This window comes from Schistocerca gregaria, chromosome 4, assembly GCF_023897955.1.
Source record: "Schistocerca gregaria isolate iqSchGreg1 chromosome 4, iqSchGreg1.2, whole genome shotgun sequence".
In the NCBI taxonomy this organism is placed as follows: Eukaryota; Metazoa; Arthropoda; class Insecta; order Orthoptera; family Acrididae; genus Schistocerca; species Schistocerca gregaria.
This window is the reverse complement of record NC_064923.1, coordinates 120923395-120946707: the sequence shown is the minus strand read 5'-3', so window position 1 is coordinate 120946707 and position 23313 is coordinate 120923395. Positions and strand designations below refer to the sequence as shown.

General features: G+C 43.9%; 1 protein-coding gene across 4 annotated transcripts in view; it reads right to left on the bottom strand.

The window, feature by feature from the left end:
• LOC126266590 (two pore potassium channel protein sup-9) overlaps positions 1–23313 on the bottom strand; it is an 87628-nt gene that overhangs the window by 49068 nt on the left and 15247 nt on the right. For all 4 annotated transcript variants that reach the window (XR_007548899.1, XR_007548900.1, XR_007548901.1 and 1 more), the window contains one exon: positions 13069–13242. Coding sequence is in view for 1 of the 4 variants with exons in the window: in XM_049970902.1 (XP_049826859.1) it covers positions 13069–13195 (127 nt within the window). In the remaining 3 variants the exon portion in view is untranslated. The remainder of the gene's footprint in view (positions 1–13068; positions 13243–23313) is intronic.

Here is a 23313-nt window from a genome sequence, read left to right as displayed (position 1 = left end):
TGCATGAAGCACTGTCGCCAGAACTGAAATTATATATCACATTGCATGCATTACAATCAAGAACACTCTGCATACTATGAGATGCGGTTTTAGTTGGCGATGACACATTTTCATTAACGCCGATAATTATTAAGAGTAATAATTATGAACATTAACAGCAGTAATTATTCGAAGCAGGCCGCATTAAGAAGAGAATGGTTTGCAAACTACTCTCTTCAAGATAGATCTGTACAGTGCCAATAGTTCAAAATTCAAACATATGTGAATGGGGAGCACAGCAGCAAAGTATTAAATAGATGAATATTTGAGTAAAGAACGTAGCTTCTTGATTTGTGTAGCCTTCCCTCCTGTCAACAATATTCCTTAAAAAAAAAAAAAAAAAAAAAAAAAGATTGGGCCAACTCGAACGATGGGATTTCAGTCTCATAGACAAGAGCATTTCTACAGGTGGAATTACATTTGCTTGTATTTTTCTTAATTCAGTTGTATATGCGCTCCTAGTTCAATAAATTTTGCCCTGCAGCTCAGATATTGTAAAACTATCTATGCTCTGATCACACATGATGGTCTCAGGAGCAGTAATATGTTCTTATTTTGTAATCAGCATCACTGCAACCCACAAACACCTATGCAAAGCATAGATATCTAAAAAGCGAACATTATTCTCCGTTCCCCACTTCATATTTCAGTTTGCCTACACTCTACAAACAAACATAACCCCAAAACTCATGCAACTAGTGTCACCAAAGTTCTTAAATCAGTTGTATATGCGCCCCTAGTTCAATAAATTTTGCCCTGCAGCTCAGATATTGTAAAACTATCTATGTTCTGATAGCACATGACGGTCTTAGGAGCAGTAATATGTTCTTATTTTTATAATCAGCATCACTACAACCCACAAACACCTATGCAAAGCATAGATATCTAAAAAGCGAACTTTATTCTCCGTTCCCCACTTCATATTTCAGTTTGTCTACACTCTACGAACATACATAACCTCAAAACTCATGCAACTAGTGTCGCCAAAGTTGGAACACGCCGAATCTGTTTAGTTTCACCGATGAGTTGCGCAAACGTGCGGCGCGCATGCGCAGTGGCTGGTAGCGCAGTTGCCTGCAACCTAGTGTTGTCGTGTAAACTGAGCTTTATGTAAGATGACAAGTTACATGGTTCGATGGAGAGAAGCCGACGAACCTAGAGCCCTGTGCTCTTACAGTGAAGAGAGGCAATTTCGTAGCAACAGCGCGTGCTCTGTACATGTGTAACATGACACACAGTGAAAAATAACACAGGCGAAGGTATACGACGCTGAGAGCAAAAAGCTTCCTCTAAACAAGGGTCCTTAAAAGAGCAATTTACGAAATAGTTGCAAATTTGTGGTTATAAGCAGCCACTTACTTCAGCATCAAATACTATCCTACACGATATTACAGTGCCTGTGTTTTTAAGGAGAACGGTGCAATGTTCCTTCGGACACAGATACACTGCCTTTTTCTTCTTAACAACTCAGGTACTGCAATGCAGTATAAAACCTTCATACCAGACAGCGACTTTCGATTAAAATGTCCTCTCCGGTATGGTAATTCCATAATGTGTGTACGAGTACAGGTTGTGACGTACGAACAACGACATACAGAAGTTTGGATCTGCGGGTGGGTCACGCACAGATAGCCAAAGCGGCTAAAGCGGCACAAATCTACATTGTCGTCATTCCATTTTACATCTGATAGTTGTCCGTATTCGCGACTGCGAATACATTTCGTGTATAAATACTTTCCTATTAGTACAAATGTATTTCAACCATAAACTTTTCTGTTATGTCCTCATCTAATTGGGTTCAAATTTCTCCCAAGGCACACATCAAAAAGTTCTTGGATTATCCCCTTATTTTGAAAATCATGGCACAGTAAACAAAAATTGAAACTGACGCAAGAGTGTGTATTCATTAGCGATGTATTCAGGTGACTAGATCAAGGAAGCAAACATCTGTGCAACGACAAAATCACCTGTTTCCCACGAGTATTTTACATAGCAGTCCTGAGTGACGTCAGTACGTGGTGGAACGTTCCATTGCTTGGATGTAGGATTGAATCCGTAGTCGCATACGATCTGTGGGATCACCAAATCAACCATATTTTAAATTGTCGCACTGTTCATGGACGAGTACGCACAGTATGCGGTCTTTGTCGACGTCCAAAATCAATCGATCTCTCGCATTTTCGATTGGTATGATGTCCAAGGAACAGGCAGACACTCCATTCTGGTGACCCTAGCATGCTGAAGGATTGTGTTACGAAATTGTCACCACAATGTTGGTTCCACTATTGGTTACAGAATATCGCCACTGTACCGTACAGCGTGGAATGTCAGAAGCTTGAACGTGTTAGGGAAGCTAGAAAATCTGAAAAGGGAAATACAGAGGCTCAGTCTAGATACAGTAGGGATCAGTGAAGTGAAATGAAAAGAAGACAAGGATTTCTGGTCAGATGAGTATAGTGTAACATAAACAGCAGCAGAATAGGATTCGTTATGACTAGGGCAGAGCGTGTGTTACTGTGAGCAGTTCAGTGACAGGGTTGTTCTTATCAGAATCGACAGCCAATAAACACCGATATGGATAGTTCAGGTATACATGCCGACGTCGCAAGTTGAAGATGAAGAGAGAGAGAAAGTATATGAGGATACTGGAAGGGTAATACAATACGCAAAAGGAAATGAAAATCTAGTAGTCATGGGGGACTCGAATGCAGGTGTAGAGGGAGGAGTAGAAGAAAAGGTAACAGGAGAATATGGCCTTGGGATAAGGAATGAGAGAGGTGAAAGACTAATTAAGTTCTGTAATAAATTTCAGGAAATAATGGCGAGTACTCTCTTCAAGTATGACAAGAGGAGGAGCTATACTGGGAAAAGGCCAGGTGATGACTCTGTGCACTATGGGACTTAACTTCTGAGGTCACCAGTCGCCTAGGACTTAGAACTAAATAAACCTAACTAACCTAAGGACAGCACAGACATCCATGCCCGAGGCAGGATTCGAACCTGCGACCAGACTGTAGCGCCCAGAACCGCACGGCCACTCAGGCCGGCAAAGGCCAGGTGACACGGGAAGATATCAGTTAGGTTACATCATGCTCAGGCAGAGATTCCGAAATCAGATACTCGATTGTAAGGCTTACCCAGGAACAGATATAGACTCATATCACAATGTAGTAGTGATGAAGAGCAGGCTGAAATTTAAGAGATTAGTCAGGAAGAATGAATACACAAAGAAGTGAGATATGGAAGTACTAGGGAATGACGAGATACACTTGAAGTTCTCTAAGGCCGTAGGTACAGCAATAAAGAATAGTCCAGTAGGCAGAGCAGTTGAAGAGGAATGGACATCACTAAAAAGGACGATCACAGAAGTTGAAAGAAAAACATATGTACAAAGAAGGTAACTGCGAAGACGCCGTGGGTAACAGAAGAAATACTTCAGTTGATCGATGAAAGAAGAAAGTACAAAAATGTTCAAAGAAATTTAGGAAAACAGAAATACAAGTCACTGAGGAATGAAATAAATAGGAAGTGCAGGGAAGCTAATACAAAATGGATGCATGAAAAATGTGAAGAAATCGAAGAAGAAATGACTGTTGGAAGGACTGATTCAGCATACAGGAAAGTCAAAACAGCCTTCAGTGAAATGAAAAGCAACATTCAGAGTGCAATGGGAATTCCACTGTTAACTACAGAGGGTAGGCGGAAAGAGCACATTGAAGGCCTCTATGAGGGGAAAGATTTGTCTGATGTGATAGAAGAAGGAACAGGAGTCGATATAGAAGAGGTAGGGGATCCAGTGTTAGAATCATAATTTAAGAGGGCTTTGCGCGACTTAAGATCAAATAAGGCGGAAAAAATTGTTCCAAATGGCTCTGAGCACTATGGGACTCAACATCTTAGGTCATCAGTCCCCTAGAACTTAGAACTACTTAAACCTAACTAACCTAAGGACATCACACAACACCCAGCCATCACGAGGCAGAGAAAATCCCTGACCCCGCCGGGAATCGAACCCGGGAACCCGGGCGTGGGAAGCGAGAACGCTACTGCACGACCACGAGATACGGGCAAATAAGGCGGAAGGAATAGATAACATCCCATCAGACTTCGGAGCAAGTGCCAACGAAACGACTTTTCACGTTGGTGTCTAGAATGTATGAGTCTGGCGGCATATCATCTGTCTTTCGGAAAAATGTCATCCACACAATTCCGCAGACTGCAAGAGCCGACAAGTGCGAGAATTATCGCGCAATCAGATTAACAGCTCATGAATCCAAGTTGCTTGCAAGAATAATGCATAGAAAAATGGAAAAGAAAATTGATGGTGTGTTAGATGATTATCGGTTTGGCTTTAGAAAAGGTAAAGACACCAAAGAGGCAATTCTCACGTTGCGGTCGATAATGGAAGCAAGACTAAAGAAAAATCAAGACACGTTCATAGGATTTGTCGACCTGGAAAAAGCCTTCGACAATGCAAAATGGTGCAAGATGTTCGAAATTCTGAGAAAAATAGGGTTGAACTACAGGGAGAGACTGGTAATATAGACGGTATACAGGAGTCAAGAGGGAATAATGAGAGTGGACGACTAAGAACGAAGTGCTCGGATTAAAAAGGGTGTAAGATTGGGATGTAGTCTTTTGTCCCTATTGTTCAATCTGTACATCGAAGAAGTAATGATGAAAATAAAAGAAAGGTTCAGGAGTGGAACTGAAATTCAAGGTGAAAGGACATCAGCAATACGGTTCACCGATGACACTGCTGTCCTGAGTGAAAGTGAAGAAGCATTACATGATCTGCTGAATGGAATGAATAATGGGATACAGAATATGGATTGAGAGTAAATCGAAGAAAGACGAAAGTAATGAGAAGTAGCAGAAATGGGAACAGCGAGAAATTTAACATCAGGATTGATGGTCACGAAATAGATGAAGTTAAGGAATACTACTAACTAGGCAGCAAAATAACCAGTGACGGACGGAGCAAGAAGGACATCAGAAGCAGACTAGCAGTGGCAAAAAGGGCATTCATGGCCAAAAGAAGTCTACTAGTATCAAACATAGGATATAATTTGAGAAAGAAATTTCTGACAATGTAGGTTTGGAGCATAGCACTGTATGGTAGTGAAACACGAATTGTGGGAAAACCGAAGCAGAAGAGGGTTGAAGCATTTGAGATGCGGTGCTATACACGAATGTTGAGCATTAGGTGAACTGATAAGGTGAGAAATGAGGAGGTTCTGCGCAGAATCGGAGAGAAAGCGAATACGTGGAAAACACTAACAAGGGGAAGGGACAAGATAGGACATCTGTTAAGACGTGAGGGAATGATTTCCATGGTACTAGAGGGAGTTGTATAAGGCAACGCTCTAGAGAAAGAGACTGGAACACATACAGCAAGTAATTAAGGACGTACGTTGCAAGTGCTACTCTGGGATGAAGAGGTTGGCACAGGAAAGGAATTCGTGGTGGGTCGCATCAAACCTGTCAGTGGCCTGATTACTAAAAAAAAAAAAAAAAAAAAAAAAAAAAAAAAAAAAAAAAAAAAAAAAAAAAAAAGAGAGAGAGAGAGAGAGAGAGAGAGAGAGAGAGAGAGAGAGAGAGAGAGAGAAACAACGGCAGAGCTGAGGGATTGCCTTCAACTACCACGCGAGATATACGGTGACCATATGTAACACCACTCCAGAACATGACTTCACCACGACCACCTTGCTGCACGTATGACAGACAGTGACTGAGCTGTTCGATATTAAGGATATTGGAGGCTAAAGTAGAAGCCCTGCTCGACTTATGCATCTTGACGCCTCAGAAGTCATCTCTAGCACAGAAAAAAGGGATATAGAGTTAAGTCCATAAATAATAGCCGATGCCGATCCTGGAGCGTCCATTCTACATTATATCTTTCCCGTCCGTAACGGATGCCATGATGTTCTGGTGTCCGACGTGCTGCTCTCCATGGTCGTCAGGAGTGGAGATACAACAGTGTCCTAAAAGTGTGATGCGATAAATAGCGTCCTGTAGCCTCTGCGAATGCCTTATGCAGCACTCAGCCCACGGTTCCTTTCACTCTATCATCCCCTGCACCTATCGAACGTGAACGACCCGTTCGATGTAAGTCCTCAACACTGACTGTCAACTGGAACCGATTCAAACCTCCTGCACGTAACCCGATATTGTGGACCCAATAATCGTTAGAGATTGTCCTTCGTGGCATGATGGATGCCCGCTCTACTGTTCCACAGACGTTCTAGCGCGTCCCTACAGGTACTTTACTTTCAACGGAGTTGCTGCAATCCATTCTACCGTGGCTGCCTGTCATGAGGGGCCCAGGACTCAATTCGCAGCCATCTAGGAGATTTTATCAGGCAGGGGACTGGGTGTTGTGTTGTTATAATTACACCATCCTCGACGTGCCTGTCGTCGAATTAGAATTAATAAAAAGACTTGCACTAGGCTGTTGAACAATCCCAGATGGGGTCTCCCTGCCAAAAATAAAAAAAGCCATACTATCATTTCACTTTATGATAATTGTATACATATTTACAAACAACGTCAGAACGTCAGAAATGACCTTCCCATCGGTACACGAGCAGTCACAATAGCAACACACTTGCATGACATCTCGGGATAATGCATAATGTTTGTTGTTGCATTTCAGCACGTTACAGTTAACTGTTCACTGGCATCTATTGAAAGAGTTGTTCCACATATCGTTCTTCGTTTGGATGCAATACTGCAGTCCTTCTGCAGTGAGGCAGGAATTCTTTACAAAGTCCCCGCATCATCTCGTGAATCTTGTCGTAGCTGTACGAGTCGCTCCCACAGTACTTCAACTGTGTCGACAGGAATGTTGTACACTTTTGAGATGACACAGACAGAAAAATCAAGAGGAATCAATCACGTGATCTTGGAGAATAAGATACAAGCCCTGCTCGACCTGTCCATCTCAACGCGTTACAATTCGTCTCATGCCAGCAGCGAAATGTGTCAGTGTTTTATCAAGCATCTATTTCCTTTCAGGAAGCAGGAAATCATGAAGGACGTACCCGAAATGTTCGGACACCAGATTTAGAGGAAAATGTGATTAACATTGTGGAAGGCGACGCCGTGTCAGTGCCAGGCAGTTGGTCTGCCAGTACAGAGTAAGCCAGACGACAGTGTGGAACATTCTCCATGACAATTGTTACTGACCTTATCACTTACAGCGTGTGCAGGGCTTACTAGCGACAGACTTTCCACATCGGGAGCAGTTTTATCATTGGTTTCTTTACCAGGCATTCATGATTCCGGCGATTCCGGGATTTGTGTCATCCATCCTTTTCACAGAAGAGGCCACCGTTACGCGGAGTGGTATCTTCAGCCTTCATAACAGTCATCTGTGGGATAGGATGCAGAGCCCCAATGGTAAGGTGATAGCGAATCATCAGCATCGGTGTAAATGGCTCTACGCACTATGGGACTTAACATCTTAGGTCATCAGTCCCTCAGACTTAGAACCACTTAAACCTAACTTACCTAAGGACATCACACACATCAATTCCCGAGGCAGGATTCGAATCTGCGACCGTAGCAGCAGCGCGGTTCCGGACTGAACCGCCTAGACCCGCTCGGCCTCAGCGGCCGGCGCATCGGTGCAGCTGGAATGTGTGAGCCAGGATAATTGGCAACCATATTTTGGGACAAGTCTTCCTTCCACGTCACCTAACAGGCCGGAAATATCGGCATTTCTTGCGGGTGACTTTGTCTTCACTGCTAGTGCTTGAATCATGCTACGAAGGACAATCACTAACGATTATTGGGTCCACAATATCGGGTTACGTGCAGGAGGCTTGAATCGGTTCCTGTTGACAGGCAGTGTTTGAAGGGTTATATGACTGCTAGATCATGGTGCTGCAGCACACTTCAGCGTTAACGTCTGGACGCATCTCAACCGTGTCTTCCCAGCTCGATGGACTGGACGAGGGGCTCCAGTTACATGGCCTGCTCGTTCACCGGACCTCAACCCGTGCGATTTCTGGTTATGGGACCATCTCAAAAGTATCGAGTATGCAGAGCCCATTCCAGATGTGGAGCACTGGAGCAGCGTATTCATGCTCTCTTTGACACTGTTCGGATGCAGCCTGGCCGATGTGAATGTGTGAGACACAGCTGCTACGGCGCGCACATATGTGCGATGAGTCGCATAGAAACAACTGTCAGCACACACTGTAAATGTGGCTGCGTGGTACAGCGCTTATTAGACCACAGTTTCTGTAACAATGTACGATTGAATAAATGGCCTCTAGATTGGAAACAGTACATTTCTGGGCATTCATTGAACCTTTTTTTTATTCCGTATCCTCTCATCGCTCAATCCCTAGAGTTTGTACACAGTGGAAAAAATCATCCTGTATATCTCCCTTGTTTTCAAAGCTACTATTTTCAAAATACAAGGTGAAGAAAAAATGCAACATTTGAAGGTCGGCATGCGTTTCCGCATCCAGAGATAAATATATAGCAAAATCAGATCAGGTGCATTTCGAAAAAATGTATGTAAAAATGGTTCAAATGGCTCTGAGCACTATGGGACTCAACTGCTGTGGTCATCAGTCCCCTAGAACTTAGAACTACTTAAACCTAACTAACCTAAGAACATCACACACATCCATGCCCGAGGCAGGATTCGAACCTGCGACCGTAGCAGTCGCGCGGTTCCGGACTTAGCGCCTGAACCGCTAGACCACCGCGGCCGGCAAATGTATGGAAACAAGGCCCTGACGACAATGTCACTTTGTACAGAGCATCGAAATGTACAGAGGAACGTGTGTCAGCCTGCACCTTTTTCCAACCGTCGTAGCCCACTGAGTAGACTGCTCGAACATCAAACCCACATCCAACATGTAGCTACGGTCAGAGGTCTCATCAGGTTCCTTTTTTATTTTTTTCGTGTTCATCCGCTAGATCTCGTCGTTTATAAGCAAGTCATTATTTTGTCACATGACAAGAGCCTATCACATGACAGTGGTTGCACGTGTTACTAATTACGCATTGCACAGCTACAATTGGTGCTATCAAATTCATGTAGGGCGCCCCCCCCTCCCCCTCCCCCCCCCCCCCCCCCTCCCCGCAATGGAGTACACAAACGATGAACTCGTCGATATGCGGTTCGTGCTGCGTGGATCCGATGACCGAGCTACCGCTCCTGCTTTTGAGTATGTTGCCTGGTACTCTCAAGGGTGCCATCCTGATAAGAATGTTTTTCGTCATCTGAAGCAACACCCTTAGGAAGCCGGTAACTGTACCCTCAAGTAATGAAGAGTGGTCGTCCAAGGACTAGTTGTACACCACAAACAGAGGACGTGACTCTTGACATCGTTCAGCAATCACTTCTGGAGTACCTGTGCTAGTACAAGGCAGTTCCGGATGTCTCAAAGGTTGTTCATTGAGTTGTTGCGCGATGAAGAACTGCATCCATAACATTACACGTTAACTCAAGAAGGCCGCATTCCACGAGTTCAGTTTTGCGACTGCGTTTTGCGCCAAGTGGATGATTATGAACATTTCATAAATAACGTGATATGGACTTGTGAAGGTATTTTCAACCTCCACCACAGCCGTTGTTGGTCAGAACACAACCCACAGTCACCCATGAACGTGGCTTTCAGGCTCACTTCGGCATAAACATGTGGTCTGGAAACGTGGAAGAAGTGCCTTTGGGCCCTTACCTATTGCCGGACAAGTTGAATGCTCCCCTGTATCGTACGTTTCTTTGTAATATGTTAGAAAACGTTCCAATTGGCATTCAGCCACAGTTATAGTTTCAGCACGATGGTGCACCGCCACATTTTGGAATGAATGTGCGTAACTATTTAAATGAAGCGTTTCCAGGGAAATGGATCGGTTGTGGAGGGCCACTGCTCTTGCCTCCACGTTTCAGGGACCTCAGTCCACTAGATTTTTGTTTGTCGGGACTGTTCCGGCGTAACGACAAGCGCCAGCACGGATGAAGAACGGAAGTTAAGTGTTGTCAATTTAACTTACTGTAATAAACGCCATTAATACGAGTTGCTTGAATTGTTGTCTAGCGATCAGAGAAAACAGCTTCCTAGGCACCCTACAATAGACGAGTGTGCTGGATACTACAGGGACACTTAAAAAAAAAGATACCACATTTAAGGAGTGTAAACTGGATACAAATTGATACTTTAACTGAAAAACAAACTTTTGCTATAAACGCAACTCGAACTTTAGTAAGTCGGTGTATTTTCTCCCCACCACGGCATTGCCTTATCTCACTGAGCTAATGGAACAGCCCCAGCACAGTGTAGGGTTCGTGCTACCTGTTCTTGGCCACTCTGCAAGCAGTTACAGCGTTGCCAGAGCTTCGATTTTTTTATTCGCCTTCCTATTAAACCTGTTGTTGGGATTAGGTTTTGCTAGATACACTTTTGCCTTGAACTGGAATGAGGAATTGTATGCCGACCTCCAAGTGTTGCGTTTTTTCTTCACCCTGTGTATGACTTTCTTCTCCTGACTCAATTATATCCAATAATGTTTTGTTCAGCTGTATATTTGGAAAACATTAAGGTTTATTTACAGTTTTTGCAGCGAGTATCAAATGGCTCTAAGCACTACGGGACTTAACATGACTTAACATCTGAGGTCATCAGTCCCCTAGAACTACGTGAAACACCGCCTTAGAAAAATTTAGGAATTACTGTGCTGGTAAACCTCTTACGTTATTTTATTTTCAAAGCGCTGAGCAAAACTGAACGTACTCAGACATTTACTCTTTATTTATTCTGATCATCACTAAACTGACACACAATATTTTTGGCGCAACGCAATCTGACTTTCAATAATCCCTACAAAAGAATGGCCGTGACTAACAATAACCTATACTTTATGAATTACTTACCTCACAAAAATGTTCGTTACTCGAGCTACTGCAATACAGCGAGCGCCAATACTGCCAGCTAAATAAAAGATTCTAGCTACTGAAGGCACTAACTACTGACAGGCATAGTTAGCAAATGAAAGATTTTGATAGAGAACGAACAAAGTATTTACCTTAATAGACTGTTATTTTCACGTTGTCTGTCGGCATAAACTGTTAAAATACAAAACTACTACCGTTTGTACAAAATTGATCAATCATGTTCAACACTTAATCCAACAAAATTAGTTACACCATTTTACTTGCAGTATTCACATCTTTCTTACACCCTCGATATTCCATGCCAGATAATTTTATCTGCCTTATTATCACGGGAGAGCAGTGTGCCGACCCCAAGCCTCTCCGTACCGTATCTGAGTGACGCCACACGGCAGATAACGATACGACAGCGGTCGACACTGCGTCCTCTTCAGACCCTGATTGTGTTTAGTAGTTCAGTATAAAATATGGCTGGAGAACGTTTTGACTCTAATGAGGCGACAACTGATGTTGAAAAATGAAACTTCCTGGCAGATTAAAACTATGTGCCGGACCGATACTCGAATTCGGACCTTTGCCTTTCGCGGGCAAGTGCTTTACCAACTGAGCTACCCAAGCAGCGGACACTCCGATGCAGAGTGATTCTGGAAACATCCCCCAGGCTGTGGCTAAGCCATGTCTCCGCACTATCCTTTCTTTCAGAAATGCTGGTTCTGCAAGGTTCGCAGGAGAGCTTCTGTAAAGTTTGGAAGGAAGGAGGCGAGGTACTGGCAGAAGTAAAGCTCTGAGGACGTGGCGTGAGTCGTGCTTCGGTAGCTCAGTTGATCCACCTAACCCGATTGAACAAAAGTTCCGCCAGGTTGACTGGCGTCATGTGATGCGCGCAGCGTTCGCCTGTTACCTTGACACGAATGTTCAATCTGTCTGGTACCTAACTGTCAATGGTAAGCAAATCAACCAATTTCGCCTTCATCGTATCCACCTCGCCCAATCACCTCTATGTTCCACGTGTGGAGTGCCAGACAATGATGAACATCGGTTTGTTTGCGGACCGGCGGCGGAGGTTTGGCACTTGATTCGTCGTATTGTCGCTTTTCTAACGCGGGACATTCCGGATCGGATTACTCCCCTTTCATTATTATTTCCGGATCGTGAATATTTTCCTCGGACAAAGACCAATGCTGTGAATTGGATTCGCGGACATGCCACTCACTACCTATTTGGACAAACTGTAGACTCTGTACTCGATTTTTGGACATACCTCAATGACCGTCATTATGTCGTTGTCCGTCACCCAAAATAAGGACAATTTTTCTCAAACTTCCTTGGGAGTGCTTTCCACGACCCTCCTCGCAGCTATAATGTGTTAAGCAAAGAGAGAAGTAGGTTTCCTGTTTGAACCAATGAACATTTCTGAACAATTGAACGGAACACATCAATTTCGAGAAGACGTGACTCAACATATTACCAGCGGGGCGCAGAATGCCTCTGGTCAATTACACATCAAAATTAACAAAAAAAAAAAAAACATAAAAACAATAAAAATAAAAAAAATTCAGAGAAAGGAAGATTTTGTTTTGTTTGTAAGAATAACCGTAACCTTGATTTCCCATATTTCCCCTGGTATATAGGCAGCTCTCTGGGGTAGGTTTAGTCAGGAGCCAACGCCTGAAGTGAACCAGATTTTTTTTTTTTTGTTATAGGATGAAAAGTGGCGGTGGCACTTAGGTTTTTTTAATTAAGGGGCTTTCTAAAAATTAAATTAAAATAAAAAATAAAAAACACAAATTAAAAAATAATAAAAAAGCGGTCTAAGGAAAAAAGGATGGATAAAAAAAAATAAAAAGTTGGTAGAGCACTTGCCCGCGAAAGGCAAAGATCCCGAGTTCGAGTCTCGTCCCGGCACATAGTTTTAATCTGGCAGGATGTTTCATATCAGCGCACACTACGCTGCAGAGTGAAAATCACATTCTGGATGTTGAAAATGTTTTTTTTTTTGTAGGATTTCGAGAAATTCAATTTAGGGATGGTATCCAATCAGTGAAAAACCAGTGGACAAAGCCCATCGGTGTAAGAGGGGCTGCGATATAAAGCAGAGACAGCTGAGGTTCTCCTACCTGACAGCACCTCCCAGCGCTTGCTCTCCGTGTCGGACTCAAGGGCGTCGAAGACGGCGGCGCCGACGAGCAGGTAGGTGAACGTGCACACCACCAGCGACAGGGTGCGGACGTTCTGCCTCTTCATGGTCGCCGGCGCCGCCCCCGCTGCCGCTCCAGCGAGGCCTCACCGCACTGCGCCGTCAAAAGAGACAAGTTTCAAAATGTGGCTGGGGGGGTACCTATGCAGTAACACCGAGACAGAGGGTCAGAGGCTATGGTGCTCGTTTACAAGGAACTGGAATTCTATTACAATACTTGCTACACAGCTAAATACACGAGTCCTTGTTGTTAGAGCTCACTTTTTGTCCGAGTATGCTGTCAAACATAAAATTATGGATATAGGGTTCTTTCTGCCTTGAAAAAACATAGTTTTCCTTCATTAACACCGATACATGTTTCTGTGAAGTCACCATCAGGTTTGGTTTAATTTTTTTAGTGTAATCACAGATAAAACTTTTGTGCGATAATATACAGGGTGGTCCATTGATAGTGACATAGCCAAATATCTCACGAAATAAGCACCAAACGGAAAAACTACAAAGAACGAAACTCTTCTAGCTTGAAGGGGGCTATGCCGCTATGGTTGACCCGCTAGATGCCGCTGCCATAGGTCAAATGGATATTGTGGTGTCAACGCCAGACACCACACCTGCTAGGTTGTAGCCTTTAAATCGTCCGCGGTCCGTTAGTATACGTCGGACCCGCGTGTCGCCACTATCAGTGATTGCAGACCGAGCGCCGCCACACGGCAGGTCTAGAGAGACTCCCTAGCACTCGGCTCAGTTGTACAGCCGGCTTTGCTAGCGATGGTTCACTGTCTACATACGCTCTCATTTGCAGAGACGACAGTTTAGCATAGCCTTCGGCTACGTCATTTGCTACGACCTAGCAAGACGCCATATTCAGTAATTAGAATGAATTCTGAACAGACAATAACGTGAATCATCTACCGTCAAGAGCGACCTTCATCATTAATGGATTAAAGTTAAGTATCAAACTAATTACGCCCGCTTTCTGAATTCTAACTTCTTGTCATGTTCCAGACCTCAGGTCAGTATAGTTCTTCCCTCCTCGCGCCAGCCTGCGTGAGCTAAAACGCGTGCATTTCGGCCTCCTTTCGTAACACGGTGCTGGCTCTTCTGCCAACACAACAAGATGTATGCACACTGACACGCCAGAGAAACTGGTATAGGAATCCGTCATATGCTACGACCTAGCAAGGCGCCATATTCAGTTACTATGTCTTCTGAACAGATAATATTCTGACTCATGTACCGTCAAGAGCGACGTTCATCATTCATGGATTAAAGTTAAGTGTGAAACTAGGTACGTCCGCCTTCTGAATTCTAATTCCTAGTCATGTTCCAGACTTCACTTCAGTATAGTTCCTCTCTCCTCACGCCAGCCTGCGTCAGCTAAAGCGCGTGCATTTCGGCCTTCTCTAGTAACACGGTGTTGGCTCTTATGCCAGCACTACAGATATCAACTGCGTGTTTTAAAAATAGGAACCCCCATTTTTATTACACATTCGTGTAGTACGTAAAGAAATATGAATGTTTTAGTTGGACCACTTTTTTCGCTTTGCGAGAGACGGCGCTGTAATAGTCACAAACGAACAAGTACGTGGTATCACGTAACATTCCGCCAGTGCGGACGGTATTTCCTTCGTGATACATTACCCGTCTTAAAATGGACCGTTTACCAATTGCGGAAAAGGTCGACACCGTATTCATGCATGGCTATTGTGATCAAAATGCCCAACGACCGCGAAGCCCTGACAAGAATGAGGGTCGCGTTGGTGAGCGCAGAAGGGTGTGGGCGTGAGCCTGCCTGGAGCCGCCGTCGGTGCAGATCTTGGTGGTAGTAGCAAATACTCCAGCGAGGCCCTGGAGGGCTGACGCGGAGAAGGGTTTCGTGTGAACAGTCGTTGCACACGAGTCAGTCGAACCTAAACCCTAGGAGATATCCGATGCTGATGGGGGCCGTCAAATTAGCACATAGTGTCGGAAGTTCCATGCGGCATTTCGCGGGTGATGCTGTAGTATACAGAGAAGTTGCAGCATTAGAAAATTGCAGCGAAATGCAGGAAGATCTGCAGCGGATAGGCACTTGGTGCAGGGAGTGGCAACTGACCCTTAACATACACAAATGTAATGTATTGCGAATACATAGAAAGAAGGATCCTTTACTCTATGATTATATGATAGCGGGACAAACACCGGTAGCAGTTACTTCTGTAAAATATCTGGGAGTATGCGTACGGAGCGATTTAAAGTGGAATTATCATATAAAATTAATTGTTGGTAAGGTAGGTGCCAGGTTGAGACTCATTGGGAGAGTCCTTAGAAAATGTAGTCCATCAACAGAGGAGGTGGCTTTCAAAACACTCGTTTGACCTATAGTTGAGTATTGCTCATCATTGTGGAATCCGTACCAGTTCGGGTTGACAGAGGAGATAGAGAACATCCAAAGAAGAGCGGTGCGTTTCGTCACAGGGTTTTTTTTCTTAAGCGCGATAACGTTACGGAGGTTTTTTATGCCACTATTACCGTAACAATTCGGGACGACTTCTCATAGACATTTTGTCAGCTGTTGCTTTTTTCCGAGTTTCATGTACTGTTGTTGTTGTGGTCTTCAGTCCTGAGACTGGTTTGATGCAGCTCTTCATGCTACTGTACCCTGCGCAAGCTTCTTCATCTCCCAGTACCTACTGCAACCTACATCCTTCTGAATCTGCTTAGTGTATTCATCTCTTGGTCTCCGTCTACAATTTTTATCCTCCACGCTGCCCTCCAGTACTAAATTGGTGATCCCTTGATGCCTCAGAATATGTCCTACCAACCGATCCCTTCTTCTGGTCAAGTTGTGCCACAAACTCCTCTTCTCCCCAATTCTATTCAATGCCTCCTCATTAGTTATGTGATATACCCGTCTATTCTTCAGCATTCTTCTGTAGCACCACATTTCGAAAGCTTCTGTTCTCTTCTTGTCTAAACTATTTATCGTCCATGTTTCACTTCCATACATGGCTACACTCCAAACAAATACTTTCAGAAACAACTTCCTGATACATAAATCTATATTCGATGTTAACAAATTTCTCTTCTTCAGAAACGCTTTCCTGGCCATTGCCAGTCTACATTTTATATCCTCTCTACTTCGACCAACATCAGTTATTTTACTTCCTAAATAGCAAAACACCTTTACTACCTTAAGTGTCTCATTTCCTAATCTAATTCCCTCAGCATCACCCGATTTAATTTGACTACATTCCATTATCCCCGTTTTGCTTTTGTTGATGTTCATCTTATATCCTCCTTTCAAGACACTGTCCATTCTGTTCAACTACTCTTCGAGGTCCGTTGCTGTCTCTGACAGAATTACAATGTCATCGGCGAACCTCAAAGTTTTTACTTCTTCTCCATGAATTTTAATACCTACTCCGAATTTTTCGTTTGTTTCCTTTACTGCTTGCTCAGTATACAGATTGAATAACATCGGGGAGAGGCTATAAACCTGTCTCATTCATTTCCTAAATTCTGCTTCCCTTTCATGTCACTCGACTCTTATAACTGCCATCTGCTCTCTGTTCAAATTGTAAGTAGCCTTTAGCTCCCTGTATTTTACCCCAGCCATCTTCAGAATTTGAAAGAGAATATTCCAGTCAACACTGTCAACAGCTTTCTCTAAGTCTACAAATGGTAGAAACGTAGGTTTGCCTTTCCTTAATCTTTCTTCTAAGATAAGTCGTAGGGTCAGAATTGCCTCACGTGTTCCAACATTTCTACGGAATCCAAACTGATCTTCCGCGAGGTCGGCTTCTACCAGTTTTTCCATTCGTCTGTAAAGAATTCGCGTTAGTATCTTGCAGCTGTGACTTATTAAACTGATAGTTCGGTAATTTTCACATCTGTCAACACCTGCTTTCTTTGGGATTGAAATTATTATATTCTTCTTGAACTCTGAGGGTATTTCGCCTGTCTCATACATCTTGCTCACCAGATGATAGAGTTTTGTCAGGACTGGCTCTCCGAAGGCTGTGAGTAGTTCTAATGGAATGTTGTCTCCTCCCGTCGCTTTGTTTCGACTTAGGTCTTTCAGTGCTCTGTCAAAGTCTTCACGTAGTATGATATCGCCCATTTCATCTTCATCTACCTCTTCCCTTTTCATAATATTGTCATCAAGCGCATTTTCTCCGAAATTGTTCTCTCCATTATTAGAAAAACTTGTTCTTACATATACATTATAATGCGGCGGCTAATATACACGTTGACTTTTGCCTACATTTCCAAATATACTTCGGAGCTGTCAGTTGTGCCTGTGTACAGTGGCAGCTACTGCAACCTCTCAGTCTCAATATAGCCAACTACGAGCGACTGTCAAGGGACATGTTTCATGGAGCGCACACCGTGACGCACGCCTCTCCCGCCGACCATTGATTGCCAGCGAAGGCGGCTACCCGCAACCCGCTACACGCGACCGCTAAGTGCCTTGGCTTATTGCACGCTGTAGACGTGGTTGGACGTTCGTAAGCTTTGTATATTTATACAGAGAAGTCCAAAACTGTATCCACTATTTAAAAGTCCATAACTGGCAAACTAATTGACGGAGTTGTCTGATCTTCGGTAGTGTAATAGTTTGTAGTTCCGGCAATCGCCACACAAGCGCTGTATTGCGTTGTTTTGTTTTGTCAGATGACAGTCGCCAGACAGTCAGTGTTTTATTCTCAGTTGCACCTAGTTACTCGAGTAAACATGGCTGGTGCAAAGATTACATTCGACGAGAGGAAGTCAGTTTTGAAGTGGTATTTTAAGTACGAAAACATTAATGAGGTTCAACGGTAATGGCGCAATGAGTATCAGACAGAGCCACCGACACGTTTAACGATTCGTCGCATTTGAGACAAATTTGAAGTCGAAGGCTGTGTTAAAGAAGTACACAAACAACGATCTGGGCGACCTGTAACAGTAACAAGTCTAGCTAACTCCCGTCGTGTGTTACAACAATTCACTCGCTCACCACAGAAGTCTGTGAGACAGTGCACCCGTAAAACTGGAGTGATTCGCTCAAGTGTATGGCTAATTTTGATGACAGCAAAGTGGAAGTGCTACATCCCACGATTGGTACACGCAGTGAACGAGGACGACCCAGGTCGTAGAATGGAGTACTGCGAGTGGTTTACTAACATGGTGCGCAACGATGAAGAGTTTGCAGAGACGATTGTGTGGTCTGATGAGGCCCAGTTCAAACTCAGTGGTACAATAAATTGCCACAATTGCATCTACTGGGCCGCCGAAAATCCGAACGTCCATGTAGACAAAGCCGTGGATTTTCCAGGAGTAAATGTGTGGTGTGGGTTGTCTTACTGGGCCTTGATTGGGCCATTCTTTTTTGATGGCACAGTTACCGATGAGGTGTAGCTTCAGAAGCTTCAGACATTCATTTCACCTGCCATCTGAGACCTGTATGGAGACGGAAGGGTTTACTTTCAACAAGATGGTGCCCAAGCCCACTACCAAAATCGTGTTAGGGCGTATCTCAACGAAAATCTACCAGGAGGATGGATAGGCCGTAGAGGTGCTGTGGAGTATCCACCACGTTCCCCAGACCTATGGACTTTTACCTGTGGGGAACACTAAAGGACGTCGTTTATCGACAAAGCCACACACATTGGATGAACTTCGAGAATCCATCCTACATTCATGTGCAAATATCCAACTGAACACTTTGCAGTCAGTAGTTCGTGCTGCAGTTCGGCCGCATCGTTTGTGTGTGGATGTTAATGGTGACCATTTCGAACACCTACAGTGATATCTTTAAGTAGGACTTTAAGCTACACTTTCACCAAAAATGAGACAACTCCGTTAATTAGTTTGCAAGTTATGGACTTTTAAACAGTGGATACATTTTTTTTATCCCTCTGCATGTGGTGGTTATCTGTCCGCTTTATTGTCTTCACTCTTCTGACTGGTCCGAAGACTTCCTCCCATCTGCCAATCTCTTCATCTCAGAGTATCACTTAAACCCATCGTCCTCGACTATTTGTTGGATATGCTGTTCCCCTGAAGTTCCCTCGAGTGTCGTCAGATGCCATGACTATTCTTTGTCTGAATGCTTGTCCTATCACCCCGCTCCTTCTTCTTATCAGTCTTTTCTACTTGTCCCTCCCGTCGCCTCTCTATAGTCAGTGTTTTGTTCTTAGTTGCACCTAGTTACTCGAGTAAACATGGCTGGCGCAAAGATTACATTCGACGAGAGGAAGTCAGTTTTGAAGTGGTATTTTAAGTACGAAAACATTAATGAGGTTCAACGGCAATGGCGCAATGAGTATCAGACAGAGCCACCGACACGTTTAACGATTCGTCGCATTTGAGACAAATTTGAAGTCGAAGGCTGTGTTAAAGAAGTACACAAACAACGATCTGGGCGACCTGTAACAGTAACAAGTCTAGCTAACTCCCATCGTGTGTTACAACAATTCACTCGCTCACCACAGAAGTCTGTGAGACAGTGCACCCGTAAAACTGGAGTGATTCGCTCAAGTGTATGGCTAATTTTGATGACAGCAAAGTGGAAGTGCTACATCCCACGATTGGTACACGCAGTGAACGAGGACGACCCAGGTCGTAGAATGGAGTACTGCGAGTGGTTTACTAACATGGTGCGCAACGATGAAGAGTTTGCAGAGACGATTGTGTGGTCTGATGAGGCCCAGTTCAAACTCAGTGGTACAATAAATTGCCACAATTGCATCTACTGGGCCGCCGAAAATCCGAACGTCCATGTAGACAAAGCCGTGGATTTTCCAGGAGTAAATGTGTGGTGTGGGTTGTCTTACTGGGCCTTGATTGGGCCATTCTTTTTTGATGGCACAGTTACCGATGAGGTGTAGCTTCAGAAGCTTCAGACATTCATTTCACCTGCCATCTGAGACCTGTATGGAGACGGAAGGGTTTACTTTCAACAAGATGGTGCCCAAGCCCACTACCAAAATCGTGTTAGGGCGTATCTCAACGAAAATCTACCAGGAGGATGGATAGGCTGTAGAGGTGCTGTGGAGTATCCACCACGTTCCCCAGACCTATGGACTTTTACCTGTGGGGAACACTAAAGGACGTCGTTTATCGACAAAGCCACGCACATTGGATGAACTTCGAGAATCCATCCTACATTCATGTGCAAATATCCAACTGAACACTTTGCAGTCAGTAGTTCGTGCTGCAGTTCGGCCGCATCGTTTGTGTGTGGATGTTAATGGTGACCATTTCGAACACCTACAGTGATATCTTTAAGTAGGACTTTAAGCTACACTTTCACCAAAAATGAGACAACTCCGTTAATTAGTTTGCAAGTTATGGACTTTTAAACAGTGGATACATTTTTTTTATCCCTCTGCATGTAGTGGTTAGCTGTCCGCTTTATTGTCTTCACTCTTCTGACTGGTCCGAAGACTTCCTCCCGTCTGCCAATCTCTTCATCTCAGAGTAGCACTTAAACCCATCGTCCTCGACTATTTGTTGGATATGCTGTTCCCCTGAAGTTCCCTCGAGTGTCGTCAGATGCCGTGACTATTCTTTGTCTGAATGCTTGTCCTATCACCCCGCTCCTTCTTCTTATCAGTCTTTTCTACTTGTCCCTCCCATCGCCTCTCTTCATTTCTTTCACACCAGTCCACCTAATTTTGAAAATCCTTCTGCCACATCTCTAATGCTTCGTTTCTTTTTTTTCTATTTTTCCCGCAGTCCACGATTACTTTCATAGAATTCTGTGTTCCAAACGTACATTCTCAGTAATTTCTTCCACAAAATATGACCAATGTTTGATACTACTATACTTCTTTCGGCCAGGAATGCTCTCTTTGCTTGCACAAATGTGCTTTCTACATCCTCTTTGTTTCGTGCATCATGATATCAGAATCCCTTCATTTCATCTCCTTCGTGGTCACCAGTTCTGCCGTTAAGTTTACATACCGTGTCATACTTCCTCTCAATCAATAGTGTGCGCTCATTAGACTATTCATTAAATTCAACACTATCATACTACGATATGAAATTGGGGTTGAAAATTATTACGACAAAATAAATAAATGTAAATGTCGCGTGACTAGGGCGTCCCGTTGGGTAGACCGTTCGCCGGGTGCAAATCTTTCGATTTTACGCCACTTCGGCGACTTGCGCGTTGATGGGAATGAACTGATAATGATTAGGAAAACACAACAGCTAGTCCTTGAGCGGAGAAAATCTGCGACCCAGCCGGGAATCGAACATGGGCCCTTAGGATTGACATTCTGTTGCGCTGACCACTCAGCTAGCGGGGGCGGTCTGTTACGAAAAAATTTCGTTACATCAAGACATTTTTAACGCTAAATCTATGAAAACTGACATTTGGCTTCTCGGCCAGAGGATGAAAGTTCCTATGGAAATATCATCACAAGAACTTAAAAGGCAGGATTAAAAATAACCTCCGACTCCATGTGTCATTCTGGTTTTTTTCATTAGGAATAAATTCTGGAAAGGCCATGCTTCTATGGCCTTAATTAGTGTGACAAGTTTAGAAGATTTTGCAATTTATTAACTAAAACTAAAACAGCTCTATAACAGTCATCTCGATAAATCGATCTCGTCAGAATTAGATACAAAAAGAAACGATTCTTTAATACATTAATTTTCTGTGATCCTACTGGGTGATCAAAAAGTCAGCATAAATTTGAAAACTGAATAAATCACGGAATAATGTAGATAGAGAAGTACAAATTGACACACATACTTAGAATGACGTGGAGTTTTATTAGAACCAAAAAAATACGAAAGTTCAAAAAATGTCCGACAGATGGCGCGTCATCTGATCAGAATAGCAATAATTAGCATAACAAAGTAAGACAAAGCAAAGATGATGTTCTTTACAGGAAATGCTCAATATGTCCACCATCATTCCTCAACAATAGCTGTAGTCGAGGAATAATGTTGTGACCAGCACTGTAAAGCATGTCCGGAGTTATGGTGAGGCATTGGCCTCGGATGTTGTCTTCAGCATCTCTAGAGATGTCACGATACACTTGCGACTTCAGGCAACCCCAAAGCCAATAATCGCACGGACTGCGGTCTGGGGACCTGGGAGGCCAAGAATGACGTTAGTGGCGTCTGAGAACACGATCATCACCAAACGACGCGCGTAAGAGATCTTTCACGCGTCTAGCAATATGGGGTGGGGCGCCGTCCTGCATAAACATCGTACGTTCCAGCAGGTGTTTATCGGCCAGGCTGGGGATGATGCGATTCTGTAACACATCGGCGTACCTCTCACCCGTCACGGTAGCAGTTACAAAACCAGAATTACACATTTCCTCGAAGAAGAAAGGTCCGATAACGGTAGATGTGGTAAATCCAACCCACACCGTGACTTTCTCGTCGTGCAATGGAGTTTCCACGACAGTTCTAGGATTTTCGGTAGCCGAAATTCTGTAGTTGTGGGCGTTGACAGACCCTCGGAGCGTGAAATGAGCTCCGTCGGTCCACAACACGTTACTCAATCAATCTTCATCTTCCGCCATCTTTTGAAACGCCCACACCGCAAATGACCTGCGCTTCAATAAACCGCCAGGTAACAGTTCATGATGCCGATGGATTTTGTACGGATACGGAGGGTACACCTAAGTGCCAACCAAACAGTAGTGTATGGAATGCCCGTGTGACGTGCGACTGCACGAGCGCTGACTTCCCCGTCCGTAGACGAACCCGCTACAGTCTCCATTTCTTCCTGAATTGTCTCAGCAGCATCACGTCTTGTGCTCGGTCAGCCACTACATGGTCTTTGTCTAAACAACCTGTGGCTTCGAACTTCGAAATCATTCTCGCCACAGCTGCATTTGTCAAAAAATGGTTCAAATGGCTCTGAGCACTATGGGACTCAACTGCTGTGGTCATTAGTCCCCTAGAACTTAGAACTACTTAAACCTAACTAACCTAAGGACATCATACACATCCATGCCCGAGACAGGATTCGAACCTGCGACCGTAGCACTGCATTTATCAACGGACCTTTACCCGTTCGAATTCCTTTCCCATGGCGATAGGATCGTAACGCTGAACTAGCACATTTCCCATTCTGATAATACAGCTTCACTAAAAGCGCCTTTTCAGGTAACGTCAACATGCTGCGACTGCTAGCGCATCTGATTCTCTCTCTAATTACAGCTCCTTTTAT